Source organism: Narcine bancroftii, chromosome 3 (assembly GCF_036971445.1).
Source record: "Narcine bancroftii isolate sNarBan1 chromosome 3, sNarBan1.hap1, whole genome shotgun sequence".
Lineage (NCBI taxonomy): Eukaryota > Metazoa > Chordata > Chondrichthyes > Torpediniformes > Narcinidae > Narcine > Narcine bancroftii.
The window spans coordinates 363,666,347-363,682,621 of record NC_091471.1 but is presented as its reverse complement, the minus strand read 5'-3'; the positions used below and the strand labels follow the sequence as shown (position 1 = coordinate 363,682,621).

Below are 16,275 nucleotides of genomic sequence, written 5' to 3'. Positions count from 1 at the left end.
TGGCTTTCCCATAAAAATCACCATTTCCCGAGGAAAAACAAGAAATAAATGCTTTGATTTGCAAATGTGCAAAATCAAGAAAAGAAAAAGTGAGCGGCCTCTCTAGATGTAAACACTTAATACCATAAATAGTGCCCTTGAATGTCATGGAGCCAATTTAGCAGGAAACTGGATCATGTTTGGGCAAAAGAAGTATTTGGGAGAGACGGTAGTGAGAGCAGCGTGTCGAGAGATTCATTTTGGTAAGTTCTGGCAAGGCTATTTCAATGAGTTCCCCTTTCAACTAAATCATACTTTAGAAAATACTCCAGTCACTCTTTAGGTCTAAGATGGATGCTTTTAAGTAAGTGCAGACCACTTGCATCTTCAGCAAAAAGGCCTGCTCCTCAAGATCAGTATAAGATAATCAATAAGTAAAATCTCCTCCGGGCTCAATGCACGAAAGAAAATAAAACAAACACTGCAAATATAATTGGAAGTGCGTTTTCAGTAATTATTAAATTTTGAATTTGACTACAGGTACTCCCTGACTTGCGACCTATACGACTTGCGTTCCATCTGCACATACGGCGGGAATTTTAAAAAAAAGGAAAATATAAAACTTGCGCGCTTACGGTGAAAATTGAGCCTATCTATGGAAAATAACACCTCTTGCAAAAGGTTGGCAGCGGTGGCCATCCTCTCGTGAGAGCTGTCCTTGGTGGCCACAACATTGAGATATTTCACCACATTTTAACTCTTTGTGTCCCGTTTTTCTTTCTGATCCTGTTGCTCAATGTTCTGATGGTCAGTCAGATTTTAAAGGTCAGTGGAGTCATCTGGGGGCTTAGGGTCTGCAGCAACAGAGAGAATGAGAAGGATTTTGAGATCGAGAGCAGAAGGAAACTGATTGTTTTACTCTTCAGTATCACAGGTAGGGCAATTCCGACCTAGGTCCATTCCGAGATGTGACTGGTCATCCAGAGCGGAACACAGACTTATGTCGGGAAGTACCAGTACAACAGAAGGGGATGAATCTAAATTAATATCTATAATGAGCTTTTGGTTTGAGGTATAAATTTTGTTTATGCTCTTTGTTTGGAACAGTTTAGTTTACACGATAAAGGACCAAGCTTGGTTTTGATACATAGATTGGTAGCAGAATAAATGGATACAGATGTTGAAAATAAATTTAAGTTGGTTACTTTCGAGCTAAAGAGGATTGACTGGAGTATTTTCTAAAAGGTGATTAGATTGAAGCAATGGAGTTCAAAGAGACCGTAGAGCTTATTTACATAGATCATGAAATTTCTTGAGCAGACACGGAAAATAATCAGTGCAATCCACAAAAGTGCTGGAGAAGCACAGCAAGTCATGGAGCATTGGCAGGAAGTAAAGGGTAACCAATGTTTCGGACCTGAATGCTTCATCAAAGGTTAAAAGCAGGCAGGGGCCTGAATGAAAAGGCAGGAGGAGGAGAGAAAGGGCCAGACAAACAGGTAGGAGATTATAGGTGGATTTTGGTGGGAGGCTAGAAAATCGTCAGTCGTTTTCACAATGTTTGTATCTATTTCTGGGGAACAATGTGGTAATAGTTATTCTTCAACAGATCAGATTTCTGTGTAATTCCCACTGGAGTACAGTGGACTTGAAGCTTGGACTCTAAGGGTTAAATTACAGGAAGAGAATATACAACCCAGGTGTGCTTCTGGCATTTAAAAGATTATAGTGTTTCATGCTTGAATTTACAAGATATAAAAGGGAAGATAGAGAGAAGCTATTTCTGTTGGAGCCAAGTCTGTAAAATAGAGAACTCTGGGCAGGAAATTAAGAAACTAATAGCCAGCGCAAGGTACAAATTTGGAGCTCTCCTTGAGGAACGGTAGTTCTCGTTCAAATTTGGAGCTTTCCTTGAGGAACGGTAGTTCTCGTTCAAATTTGGAGCTCTCCTTGACGAACGGTAGTTCTCGTTCAAATCTGGAGCTCTCCTTGACGAATGGTAGTTCTCATTCAAATTTCTTGTACAAATTTGGAGCTCTCCTTGATGAACGGTAGTTCTCGTTCAAATTTGGAGCTCTCCTTGACGAACGGTAGTTCTCATTCAAATTGCTTGTACAAATTTGGAGCTCTCCTTGATGAACGGTAGTTCTCGTTCAAATTTGGAGCCCTCCTTGATGAACGGTAGTTCTCGTTGGATCATTAATTTTTTTATGTGAGATTGATAGGTTTTAAGTGAATTATTAAAGATATGAGGAAATACTGGTCTTATGGAGTCAGGTATGAGATGAGAAATGATTTCATTGGATGGTGGAACATGCTTGAGGGGCTAAATGGTCTACCCCTCTCACTATGTTCCTGGAGTACTGTAAATTCGGATATCAATATGCTTAAGAAAATGGACGACACATGCAAAAGGTATTTTGCATCATAAATTTTGTTTGTTTCTGACATTTTTGACAACATACACTATTGAGCAATCTGGATGGTTTCCAGATTCATTTAATGGACTTTGCTACTTAGGTTATTTAAAATTAGATTTCTGCATTAAAATATTCAATATATTGTCAGATTTGATTTTCACTGTAAGTAGAAATAAAAGCTGTGCATTCACATGAGGGATAGAAAAATTAATTAATTACTCAAGTTTACATATAATATCTATCTGCGTATGAACAAAATATTCCAGCTCTATAAGATGCACAATATTGTGTGTGTGCAATATGTAATGTTATTTATTGGCCTACATTTTCATAAAGATGGGTATTTCAATGACTCACAGTTAGGTCTTTGAAATTCAAGGACGACTTTCCTGTCAAGTTGCTCAATTCTTACTCTTCTTCCCCCCCCCCCCCCCCATTAAAGTAAACAACATTTGCCATTCTGATTTGAATGCTGCTATTTCTTGAACTGAAATGTAATTACACGAGGGATCTCTCATCAGGGAAATTGACTATAATTTCAAAATTGGAAAAGAGTGTCCATGGCTTGAAAGAAACAATAACCAGCAAACATAATTTCCATTTGGACAACAAAATGTGCAAATTGCTTTCCAACATGATAAGACCAGAAGGAATAGGTGCAGGTGTCGGCCCTCGAGCCTGCTCTACCATTCAATGCGATCATGGCTGATCGGATGATCTCCACCTACCTGCCTTTTCCCCATTTCCCTTGATTCCCTTTCCATGTAGAAATTTATCCAACCTGTCTTAAATAGATTTACTGAGGTCGCTTCCACAGCATCAATGGACAGCGAATTCCATAGATTCACCACCCTCTGGGAAAAGTTCGTCCTCATCTCTGTCCTAAAGTTACTCCCCTCTATCTTTCCTATGTGTTCCATAATTTTATATGTGTCTAGAAGATCTCCACTCATTCTTCTAAATTCAAGTGATATATTTGCAGATTATTCCATGAATATTTTTCTGGGTCCATCAGGAAGCTTGGACAGACTTTTGTTTCCCCTGTCCCCAGATGAGATAAATAAATGTGAAGCCATGCCTCATTGTCCATTGAAAGGTTCCAGTTCTCGCTTTCCACTGCTTTACTTTTGACTTCAATGAGTTAGGAGGTGGATGGCCTGTGTGGAGCACAAGATGAGTAAAAAAACTGTGCAAATTGTTAAACTGAATGTAATTCCGTGTCACGATAACAAGCTAGGGCAGATTTTTTTCACAGAAGGTGGATGTCAATGGTTAACCCTCTTGATGGCATTTCAGAGGTAGCTAAGCCAACCACATGAGCAGGCTTTGGGTCACACACAACCCAGGCTGAATAAAGATGGAAGATTTCCTTGAATTACTAACCGATGAGTCTTTGTAACCATCCAATTGTCTTACAATCACCATTATTAAGACGAGTTCTTCTTTCCAAATTTAAATTTGCCAAATGGCATGGTGGAATATAAACTGCCTTTGGATCAATCATCCAAGCATCTACATTACTATCTGGTAACTTAACCATGTTACCCTTTTACCAACAAAGATTCAAGCTCCAGTAATCAGTAACCCTTCAAATATACCTCGCCATTTCTGTAAAATCGACATTTTAATTTCCAAGATTGGTGAAGCAGCTGGATAATCTTTATCTTTTATTTCTATGTAAAAAGAGAAGGTGCAACCTCAAAACATTTGGCTTCCAAAATGGGCACAACATTGTAAATTTTAAAAAAACCGACAGGTACTGGAAACTCATAAACAAAAAGAAAAAAATGCTGGGAACTCTCAGCAGGTAAGGACGCACCTGAGAGAGCAGAAACAGAGTCAGTTCTACTGATTGCCAGAACTGAAAAGGAGACAAAAGAAATTTGTGAAGCTGCAAGGTGTGGGAAGGGAATCTTTGCTGAAATCAGGGTGACCCTGGTGACTGTAAACAAGGTTATCTGGTCAGTTTGAGAATTAATCAGAATTGATTGTCGCTAATAGATCATGAAATTTGTTGTTTTGTGGCAGCATCACAGGGCAAACATTTGTATAAACCACCTTCCAAAATAAATAAAAATAGTGCAAGGAAAAGAAAAAGTGAGGCAGTGTCTGAGGTTCATTGTTCATTCAGGAATCTGACAGCGGCGGGGAAGAAGCTGCCCTTGAGCCGCCGAGTGCTCATCTCGAGGCTCCTGTGTCTTTTTCCCGATGGTAGCAGAGTGAAGAGGGCACGGCCTGGATGCTGGGGGTCCTTGAGGATAGAGGATGCTGCTGCTGTGGGAATGAGAGCAGTAAGAGAGCGAGTACATAGACGAAAGAACCTAGACAAATAGGGGTTGGAAAATGCAGCCCAGGAAGATGTGCTGGGCAGGTCAGGCTATGTGTCCTCCACTCACAGAGGAAAAAAAAAGAAATTGAACCAATATTGTCGATACAGTAAAACCCCTGGTATCCAGCACTTGTGGGGATTGGTAGATGCCAGTTTCTGGTTGCTTGAAACTGACTCTTGTAATGCCTAACTAATACACCTTCATTAGGAATAAATAGTTTAAAAGTCAAAAGACAAAAATACTACTCTGTACTTTCACTGAAAAAACTCTTAAAGCATTTTACTTTATTTTCAGTCACATTTTTTGAAAACATTTAACTCACTGCATCTGCAGGTTCCTCCCCATCCACAGAGCTGCCCGAAAGACAAACATATAGATAATTAACCCTTCTCCCCCAACCTACCCAAGTTTACATGATAAAGCCTCTGGCCAGGGCAACTCTTATTAAGCAGGGATAAGGAGACACTTTAAGAGGCTCACCCCAATGACGAGTGGCAACAACCTGGGCGACGCCATTGCTGTTTCACACAACTTTATTCAAACAGCTGCTATGAGCAAAGCTTGACCAAGGCCTGCCGCTGGCTGAATATTTGCTCCCATCTTTACCAAAGGTTTATGTGTTACTTTAGAGAATTTTTACCTTTACAATTTTAAACATGCATTTTTTTCTATTATTTTATACTTACTTATTTAAATTTTTAAAATTTATTTTCCTTTATTTCTTTTTGCTGGTTGCTTGAATTCTGGATACCAGAGGTTTTACTGTATTTGATTGATACAGAGGGAGAAAATCAAGTCACCTGAAGATGTAGAATTCAATACGGAGTGCAGAAGGCTTTAACATGAGGTACTGTTTCATAGGCCTCCATTATTTGGACCTCACTGCAATAGGAAGAGTGGGTGCACGATAAGGAATTAAAGTGGCAGGCAAAGGGATGCTCAGTCTACAGACTGAACTTGGGTGTTCTCTAAAGTAGACACCCGGTTTGCTTTTTGTTTCTCCAATGCACAGAGACCACGTTGCGAACACTAAACGCAGTGCAGTAGATTGAAAGAAGCGAAAGCGAATCACTTTCACCTGGACAAAATGTTTGGTGGATCCTTGAATAGTTGAAAGGACACGTTTTGGAATGCCTGCAAGGGCAAGTGTCATTTAGAAGTGGCATGCTGGCTGATTATGGAAGAGTGGATCAGGGACTCAGGAAAGGAATCATTTCTGTGACAGGGGAGAAGAGGGGAAGATGGGCATGTGAAGGCGGCAGAAATGGTAGAGAATTACCTATTGAATGCAGAGTCTTGTGTGGGACAAAGGGAACTTTATCTTTGTTCTGTCCCTGAGGAGAAGGGATCAGGTCAAAGCTGTGAGAAATGGATGTTAATAAGACCTTTGTAACAATGGTAGTGGTGGGGGAGTGGGGGGGGGGAAAGCACAGTTTTGAAAGAAAGGCATTTCAGAGGTATCTATGAGAGACTCGTCATCGGAGCAATACCCTTACAGGAGGCAGGGTGGGATGAAGGGTAATCAAAATAGCTGGAGGAATGGGTAGGCATGTTATGAGCAACATTGCAGTTGCTCTACTGAGTACAGGCAATCTTCAGCAAACATGGTGCTTATTCATGAGATTATCAGGTGTCTGTGGCTCATGTTGGAAAGGAGTTAGTTTGGACTCAGTGGGACAAAATTGAGATCATGTGGGCTATTAATTAGAGTCGCCTGCAATTATTAGTCATTCCTTGTGCATGTACATTCAAAACAAATTAAGGTAAAATTGTATTTTTTTTTGGTTGGTTTGTTGTATTTCTTTAGTTATATTTCATATTGATCACACCACACTATCGTTTGCTTGCTAATAGCTTCTGGAGTACATTTAAAACTGACAAGAAGGTAATGAAAGAAGTTCCATCAGTTTGTGAAACTGAGCTTGTACTATGACCACTGGATACATTGCCTTTGGCCTGCCCCAGTGCACCTGATAGGGAATTCTTTCAAAAGGCAGGAAAATTCAAAATGACTTTACATTGGTGAATTCATGGGGTCCATCACCAGTCTAATCATTGCAAAACAATGTGCATCATGCAAAGAATGAGGGGAGAAGCGATAGAGATATATAGAATTATGTTGGGTATAGAGTAAATGCAAGCCGGCTTTTTCCACTGAGTTTAGGTGAGATTAAAAACTAGAGGACATGGGTTACGGGTGAAAGGGGAATACTTGAAAGGGAGCATTAAGGAATCATCTTCACGCAGAGAGTGGTGGGAGTGTGGAACGAGCTTCCAGCTTAGTTGGTGAATGCAGGCTGAATTTTGACATTTAAGAAAAACGCAGACAGGTACATAGATGGGAGGGGTATGGAGGCTATGGTGCAGGTGCAGGTCAGTGGGACTAGGCAGAAATGGTTTGGCACAGACTGGAAAGACTGAAGGGCCTGTGTTTGTGCTGTAGTGTTCTATGGTTCTAAACATATGTCCATGTACATTTAACACTGACATTATATACCTAGCTCAAACAATGATTATTGCATTGAAAGCATTGTTTTAACTCCAACGTGCAGATTACAAAGTATAAATCCCTTCACATGCTTGCATAGGCTGTTAAATTATAGAACCTCCATAATCTCATTACTTCTCTAATCAATAAAATTTTTATCAGGTCATTGATCATTTCGAGCCGAAAGTTTTGACCGTTCCTGGAGTATCTTAGGACATTAACATTCCTTCATTCGGGGAAAGATGATGTAACTCCGATTAGATGACCAGAGAACCTGAGAAGAGGCATTGTATTGCCATAGTTTGTGACATCATGCCGGTCATGTTTAAGATTAGTTGACATAATTTGCTTATTTTAGTCTGTGACCTTTTTGACGATTCATACCACTGCTTTCCTGAAATCTAATTTAACTCTTGAGTTAAGATCCAAGCAGAAAACTGGACAAAGATTGCCTGTTTGGGCTTTATTTGATTTCAAGATGGCGACGCTGCTGCTGCCACTATATAATGGCACCAATGTTGCAGGTGAGGACCCAGAAGGAGAAAAAGAGCAGAGATGCATCTTTCAGACTCCTTCCTCTGTGGAGTCCTAGTGCCCGTTCATCCCGCACAAGAGCCCATGCAGGCTGAAACTGCCTGTAGAATGGGGCTGGCAGTGATTAATCTTTTTCAGATGTTTGGGCCTGCGGAAGTTCATACACAAGGTGATGGTGACCCAGGGCTCTTGCAGGGCTCAGGGAAGCAGCAGGAGAAAATCCCCTCCACCCCCGCTGAGGCGAGGCCTGGAAGAGGACCCAACAGGGTCGCAGGTCACAGAACAGGACTCAGCAGCTGAAGTCTTCACTCCAGGCCACTGGCTGCAGGAAACAAGGTGTCAGGACTGAGATTCGTGGAGGTGTTGATGGAGAGCAGGGCTCCTGTAGTGTCTTGAGTGCTGACAAGTTACATCTGGGGCTCAGAACCTGGGTGACTTGGATGCCTCAAGCTCAGGTCCACTACTGGACTGGACAGGAGGTTGTGCATCGACAGAGGTTGCGAGACTGCAGGAGGCAATGTGGTGGGATTCGAGGGGACTCTCTTGCTTCTCTTTCTAATCTTGGTAGCGATGCTGGGCCAGTGGCATCTCTTTGTGCGCCAGGACAAATAAAGGAAAACTAATTTTGTGTACATGACAATAAAGGAATCTTGATGGATCTGCAATCAACAAATCTTCTCTAGTCCAGTTACATTTTCTTTCACAGCCCATAATGTCCACAATGAGTGTTATAGGCTATTGCAAAGATTCACACAGTTTCTTCTGCACCTCACAAATCAGCATGGGGAGGAAATGAATGGGAGCACCAAACCTCCTTGTAATGTCTTTGAGTTAGATTACAGAACACCCAGCAAAATGTTCACCAGAAAGATTGCTGCCATTGAGGACATTGACCCACAGTCATCACCTGCTTGATAAATGTTCAGTTAATGCTACCACCATTGATTCTCTCAGCCTATGAAAAAATTCCAAGACCCACACATTCCTTATTTATATTTCCAAGTGTCCTTTCCCATTTGGTATCAAGGAAAAACTGGCACTTTTATTGGGTACAGTCTGAAGTGGAAATTAGGTAGGAAGACAGTTTTCCCATTGTTCCAAAAAGTTTACTGATGACAGAGTTGAACTTTTTCTTCTATTTCCATGACAAATTTATTTTCCAAGGAAGAAGATAGAGAAATTGAATTGAATCTCATTGGGAATTTGAACTCTCCTTGGTGGTTTTCAGCATTTCTTCTCCAGTTCTGTAATTCCGTCAGGATTTTCCTGTGATCTTGGTGCTATGGTCCAGGCAGGGGGCTTTGGAAACATATCCATCTGGTCTCTTTTTCATGTTTTCCATTGATATCAAAGGAGGGCATTCAGCCCAGTGAGTCTGTCATGGATCAATATCGACCACCACAAATTGTAACCTATCCTCTTTGCATTGCTGTCAACCCTCCCCAGAATTCACCGTTTACCAATTAAACTATAAGGAATTTAGAGTGGCCATTTAACCAAACAAATCCACTCGTCTCTGGAAGGCTGGAGGAAATACACGTGGTTACAATGAGAATGCAGACAGCATTGGAAGCTGTGAGGCAACTGCTCTGTCCCTTGAAACACGGTGCAACCCTCATCTCTCTCCCTCTGAGCCAGTTGGCATTTCTTCACAGCTCACTTGTGATCCCTCTGCAGAGATCATTTCTTGTACTAAAGTTCTGCCACCGAAAGACGTGGCTCTGAAAACTGAAACTTTCATTCATTCCATCCACCAGCACTGAAAATATCCTCTTGTGGAGCAGCCATGTTATTTATTCTTTCCACCAATCTGGTATGGTGAGCAAAAAGAGTTTTTTTTCACATTAGGTTTTAGGTTTTACAATTTCAAGCCTTCAGTCACGGTGGGCATTTGCTGTTCTGGGCATTCTGTTCATTCCAAAGTCCATGCTGTCACAGGGTGCTGCATGGACAAGCTGCCATCTTTTAGGTGAGACATTAAGCTAACCTTTGACCGAATAAGTAGCTCTAAAAAGCTCATGAGGTAATTCAGAAAAAAGGGCAAGGAAAATCTAGCCGTATCCATCGCCCAGTGTAATCAATGTATTAGTTGGCTTTAGAGCAACAATTTCTTTGGTTCAGTCTGAGATGGTGAAAAATACCATTTTTTATGCAAGTCATGCCTTTTAAACATTAACTGCAAAGCAAAGAACCAAGTTGGGTTTTTTTTAGGAAATTACATGGTTGAAACTATAATGGCAGAAAATTGCCAACAGTGTTGCCAGATGCTTGTGGGTTTGACCAAGACACTTGGAAGAGGATGAGGGATTGAGATTGAAGCTAATTATTTATCAAGCAGGGAAATACTGAATTTGAAAGGCTGAGTAGAAAGAAGGATGTTGTAATGTTGTTTATAGATTCATGGTATAGAATGATTCTACTGGGACACCTTGAGATGGAATCCCGACCTGAATCATTGATAATGTAGTTTGGCGTGTGCTTTTTCCAGTTCTTAACTGTACTCTCTACACTTATTCACTTTTGAATCTTGTAATTTTACTGATTAACCATCACATGCAATTGCTCTGAATACTTTTTAAGAATCTTTATGTTTAATTTTTTTTGTGGATAAATTTCTTGGCCATCCATTGTCTGCAGCAGTAAGTAAAGAATGAAAATCTACGTGATTAACTGATGTAAATTTTTTTAAAAATCCACAAAGGAAACACATTTAAATAAGAGTGAACTTTGGTAGGCACTTTTTGTGACTGGTGCCTTTTTCAGGTGTTGTGAGAGAGAAAAAGAGCAAAAGTTGGCTTTGAGTGTCAATAAGGTTGCATTGCAAAAATGGTAATCAAGTTATTGGAATAGCACTAAATGAACATGAACATGTTTTTCATATGCAGGGGAAGACGAGGCTATGCTTAATCATGATCTCCAAAGCCTTGCGACAATTGCTGCGGCTCGTTCATTGGTAGAAGCATTACCCGTAGGGTTGGGTGATCCCCATAATGACACAGAGCCGAGCAAATCCTACGTAGTTCGAATTCCACGGGTACTGAATTTACGAAGGAAGTACTCATGGCATCCAAAGGCAGAAACGGTGAGTTTATTGGTGAATGAAGCAGAAATCAGTGCAGCCCAACAAGGTTCCCACTTTATTAGTTGGCATTATCATCCCCACCCCTTCCAGAATGAAGAAATCCCTGTCCTGGTATGTTTACACTGAAATTATAACCTCAAACATTTCCATCCATCTTCTTGCAAGAGCCTTGAATCAAAAACACCTTGTATTTTTTTCTGGGAGGCATCAGTCTTAACCATCCCCTGTCTAAATTCTTCAATGGACATTGGAAATTGTGGCCTCCGCCCAAGTGGAAAATATTCTCTGAGAAAAACCCATTTGAATCAGGGTTAAAATCAGCAGTGTGGGGCACTGTCCTTCTGGTGCTGGGATTGCAGCCCTGGTTTTCCTGGAATACACAGCGATGGATCTGAACAAGTGTAAATGGTTGATTGGCTTGGGTGCCGAAGAGAAACACGAGAATTTAAAGTGCCAATCTATCTGTTTCTGTGAGAAGATGAGCATTATGAAAAAAGAAATTAGATTGGACCTATTCCTGTATTTTATTTGTTTTTTTTTTGCATTATCCATAAGAAAATAAAGGCTTTTATACAGGATGTTTTAAAATTTGGATGTCAACAGAAATGAATAATGGTACAGGTTTCCACTTCCTAAATAATATAGCAGCCATCACCAAGAAACAGTGGCATTTGCTAATATAGCATTTTATGATGCTGTGGTTATTTTTTATTGATTTGTGTTGATAATCACCATTAAGTGATATTGCTTTTTGATGACAAAACCTCTGTCATTCTGTACCGATTCTTGGCATTCAAGGTATGTCCTCTGAAGGCTGCGATTGACGGAATGGACACTTTGGAGCTGGAGATGAGGATGAGGCTAGCGGATTTGCAACGCCGTTACAAGGAAAAACAGCGGGAGCTGGCAAAACTTCAAAGGAGACACGATTATGAGTGGGTACTTTGTTTAAAAAAGAAATGCCCATCTAGAATCAGGCACACAATTCGCATTGTTTCCAATGAACTGGTTTCCTATTTTTGAGTGTTTTGATGCAGTCTTATGTTGTTCATGGTATCCAAGTATAAGGTAGTGTTCAGATTTGTTAACGAGTAGATCCTCAGTTCACATTTCCAATTTCCCATCTTTGCTTCTTCGTTACATTTTAATTTCTCCTCCAGTGCCAGAATCCCAGCCCCCATCACAGAATCCACCCCCTTTTCATTGGTTCCTAGTTCGGTGGCCCTTTTCATTTCAGACATTGCACAGACCCTGCACCTGGTTCTTGCATGGATCTCAATCAGCGACTGGTAAATTTCAGGTGTGTTTGCATTGTGCCTGCATACCCCAGTAACAGAGCCAAGGCCTGGGTCACACGACCACAATGTATTCCTCCTTCTATGAAAAGGAATGAACCCGGCTGCGACATATTAGCGAAAACTACAAAAGCAGGTTCAGTAAACTAAACAGGAGATAAGGAACATCTGCAAAAACAAAAGCTTCATTTCAAAAATCGTATATTGGGCCTTTTGGCCCAGGAGCCCGTGCCATCCAACGGCACCCAATTAACCTACAACCAGGTATGTTTTGATCAGTGGGAGGAAATCAAAGCAGCCAGAGGAAACCCACACAGACGTGGGGAGAGCGTACAAACAGACAGTGCAGGATTCGAACTCCAGTCCTGGCCGTTGGTACTGGGACAGCGTTGCGCTAACCGTGCCACCCAATTTAGTAAAATGAATGAGTAATGAGTTGTCCCTTATGGCAAGCACCAATTTAATGCTCTAAATACTTCTCCACAAGCCATTCCCTGATAAGTGGCAATGGGCTTCGCTGCCACGAACCTAAGGAGAGGAAAGCCAACCAGGACTTTCCACGTTTGAATGCTATTGTTGATGTAAGCTTCAGAGCCTCCTGTCACTCACTGTTTCAGCTCCTGAAGGTTTTTCAGAGGGTGGAGATTGAATATCACATTCTTTCACGAGAGGGGGAGGGGAAAACTTGGGAGAGCAGGACTTGCATCAGAACATTCGACAATGGAGACGCCAAGCAAATCACAAAACATGCACTGAGAACAGGTTTGTGGGGTTTGTTTCTCCCCCACTCGCCCTCTCAAAATGATTTCGTTTTCATAAGCGTTAGTTATCTTCTAATACTTCTCCAAACTGGCCCTTGTTTGTGAGTGAGTTGATGCTGGTGCAGCTGTAATGGAGAAGTTCCCTTGGAGAATAGGGTTTCATTGGGCATGCATTCATTTGACTTTGTTACATCACAACCATTGCATTTTCCCTCTTATCACATGATGTGCAACTTGGGCTTGCTGCTGAAGTTATGGACGACCTTCAGAGTTTGATGCACCTTCTCTGTAGTAATTGGAGTATTTATAGTCTTTTGTGTATTATGTTAGTCTAAAACTGCTGGCTCATTGCATGACGTTAACATCCCTGGTTTTGTCTCCACCTGCTTGCTAAGTTTCACGAGATGAATGTCCTTGAAGCAGAAAACACACTCGACAATGTGAACATTATCTTGAGTGGATTGGAGTTTTGAATTGCAGTCTGGGGAAACAGGATTATTTTAAAGTATCCTGCTTATGTCTGTCAACGTGTTCCACATGCCCAAGTGTCCCAAGTGGCTGAGAACCTGCTGTTATGTGCTTGAGTCTTAGGACTATTTTTCTCTGTTAACTAGCCTGCTTCATTTTTTTTTAGGAAGGAGGCATTTTATTCAACAACAAGCGAAATAACAGCAAAATAAAATGGTGAACAAAATGGATGTAGGAATAAAATACAAAAGTCTGGAGGCACTGTGATTGAAGTAAAATCACATTGCTGGAGAAACTCAGCAGGTCAAACAGTGTTCTTTATGTAGCAAGAAACATACCTTGATGAAAGGCTCAAGCCCGAAACGTTGGTTATGCATCTTTATCTTTGCTGCATGTGCCCGAGTTTCTCCAGCATTACTACAAAATGGATGTAGTTCATTTAAATTTACCGACTGATTTCCCCAAGTTAAGGTAGAATTCTTTAAAGCAGTGGTTTTCAACCTTTTTCTTTCTACTCACACACCACTTTAAGTATTCCCTATGCCATTGGTGCTCTGTGTTAGTAAGGGATTGCTTAAGGTGGGTTGTGGGTGGAAAGAAAAAGTTTGAAAACCAGTTTTAATCGTACCTCACTGACTCATCATGTGCACTGTTTCATAACTCCAAACGAAATGGGCAAATGATAATTTTTCTCAAGCAAATATATTTCAGTGACAATTGAGTCTAGAGCACTGATTCTCAACCTTCCCTTCCCACTCACATATCTCCTTAAGCAATCCCTTCCTAATCACAGGGCACCGATGGCGTAGGGATCACTTAAAGTGATAGATGAGGGGAAAGAAGAAGGTTGAGAACCACTGCTTTAAAGTTTTTATTTTATCCTTAGGATATGAATACTATTTTCTTGGTTAATATTTACTGTTTATCCCAAATTCCCCCGTCTGTGGCCTCAAGGATGTGGCTTGCTTGCCTGCTTCAACGTGAAGTTAAGATATAGTCGCATAGTTGGCTTCGGATTACATTTATGCCAGAGCAGCTAGAGTGGCTGAACCAAAAGGCTTTTTACTACAACCTGGTAGCTGAAATGTCTCCGTTAATGACACTCCCACAACATTCAAGTCATAGTCTGTATCAAACCTATGTGGTGAATTATCAGCCCAGGCTTTTATATACTATTCCAGACAGTAAACCATAACAGTACCATTGTGTTTGAAAATTATTATGGTCCAGATAGTGGATTATTTTGGTTGGTGCAAGCTTTGTGATTGGCAAATGACTTGAGGATGGTGAGAAAACATGTGACTGACACGAGTTGATTGTTTTTTTTGTTTCTGATTAATAGGAGGGATGAAAACTCAAGGAGTCCAGCAAGACGCGGGCCTGGGCGACCGAGGAAACGCAAACACCTTTCCACTGTACTCTCTTCCCTGGGTCAACTTGGTGACCTTGAGAAGTGTGACAGCAAGAAAGCTAAGTAAGTTGATTGTTTTTTGTTTTAAGATTCCTGTTCTGTAGTGATTCCGGGGCAAAGCCACACACTTTCTGGTCTAACTCACTGACTAGGGTTATGGGACATTCCAATCAGAAACTACCTGAGCAAAAATAAAAACAAGGACTCTGTCCTACTGTAAGGTGTGTCTGGTTTGGAACAGGGCTTTATACATTTAGAACATAGCACAGTTCAGGCCCTTTGGCCTTCGATGTTGTGCCGACCTACATATTGTTACAAAACAAACTAAATCCTTCCTACCTCATAACCCTCTATTTTTCTTTCTTCCATGGGCCTGTCTCAGATGTCCCTAATGTTTCAGCTTCCACCACCACCCCTGGCAAGGCATTCCAAGCACCCACAACTCTCTGCTGCATCAACACCATCTCTATTCTTTATCTTCTTTCCTTCTTCTTCTGTCCAGTTAATATTGGTTTAGTTTCATTCCCCACAGCTATTATTCCTTCAGTTTTCTGCACCATTTACTACTGTCCATATAAGATTACTGCTCCCATCCACTTCTTTCTACATCAAAAAATCTGGTTTTCTATCCCTTTTCATACATCTGTTTCATGCAGCAAGGGGTCCGATATATGGCTTGTCCACAATTAGCCTTTTGTTGTCCCTTTTGTGATTTAGTGAACAATACTGGCACCCAACCAGCACACCGCACACAGTTGGAACATTGCACACCCTGTCTTAAACTCGACTATCTAGATAGATAACGTTCAAGGGTTTTCCCACCAAACAGTCATTAGTGATCTTGTGTTGAGCCTATTTTTTTGAATAATGTGTCCATGGAAGTTCGGCATCGTTTGGAAGATTGGCATTTATTCTGGAGCCAACTGGCTTGCTGAGCCATTTCAAAGGGCAGTTGCAAAACATCAATTAACCAGGTGGGTTTGTACAACAAGCCTATAGTTTCACAGTTGATTTCACCACGGGGTAATTTTAATGCTTGAAATTAAATTCCCCTGGTGTCATGATGGAATTCAAACTGTCCCTGAATCAATAGTCATGGCCTCTGGAACTAGTCCCATGCTAATCAACATGGCATCATACACCCATTTGACTGCTGTTTTACTGCATTACATCACAGAGGGGATCTTCACTCTTCTAGAGTGCCCTGACTCATCCCAGCATCCCCGTTTTTGATTTAATTGGAAAATGCAATTGCAATATAAAGACATCGGATTGCCTTTCTCAGTATTTATTTTAGCTGACCACAATATTTTACAAGTTTTCCAATTTTCAGAAGTAGTATGGTTTGTGAAGTGATTAATTAACACAATGTACCAGTGACCCCGGGTTCAAATCCGACACTGTCTGCAAGGAGTTAATATGCTCTTTCCGTGTTGTGTGTGTTTCCCCGGGTGCTCTGGTTCCCTTGCACATTCCAAAGACATATGAGGTTAATTGATCACATGGG

General features: G+C 41.0%; 1 protein-coding gene across 16 annotated transcripts in view; it reads left to right on the top strand.

The window, feature by feature from the left end:
- bahcc1b (BAH domain and coiled-coil containing 1b) overlaps positions 1-16,275 on the top strand; it is a 421,144-nt gene that overhangs the window by 167,641 nt on the left and 237,228 nt on the right. For all 16 annotated transcript variants that reach the window (XM_069930138.1, XM_069930136.1, XM_069930134.1 and 13 more), the window contains 3 exons: positions 10,637-10,833; positions 11,632-11,768; positions 14,700-14,831. In XM_069930138.1, coding sequence (XP_069786239.1) covers positions 10,637-10,833; positions 11,632-11,768; positions 14,700-14,831 — 466 coding nt within the window. The remainder of the gene's footprint in view (positions 1-10,636; positions 10,834-11,631; positions 11,769-14,699; positions 14,832-16,275) is intronic.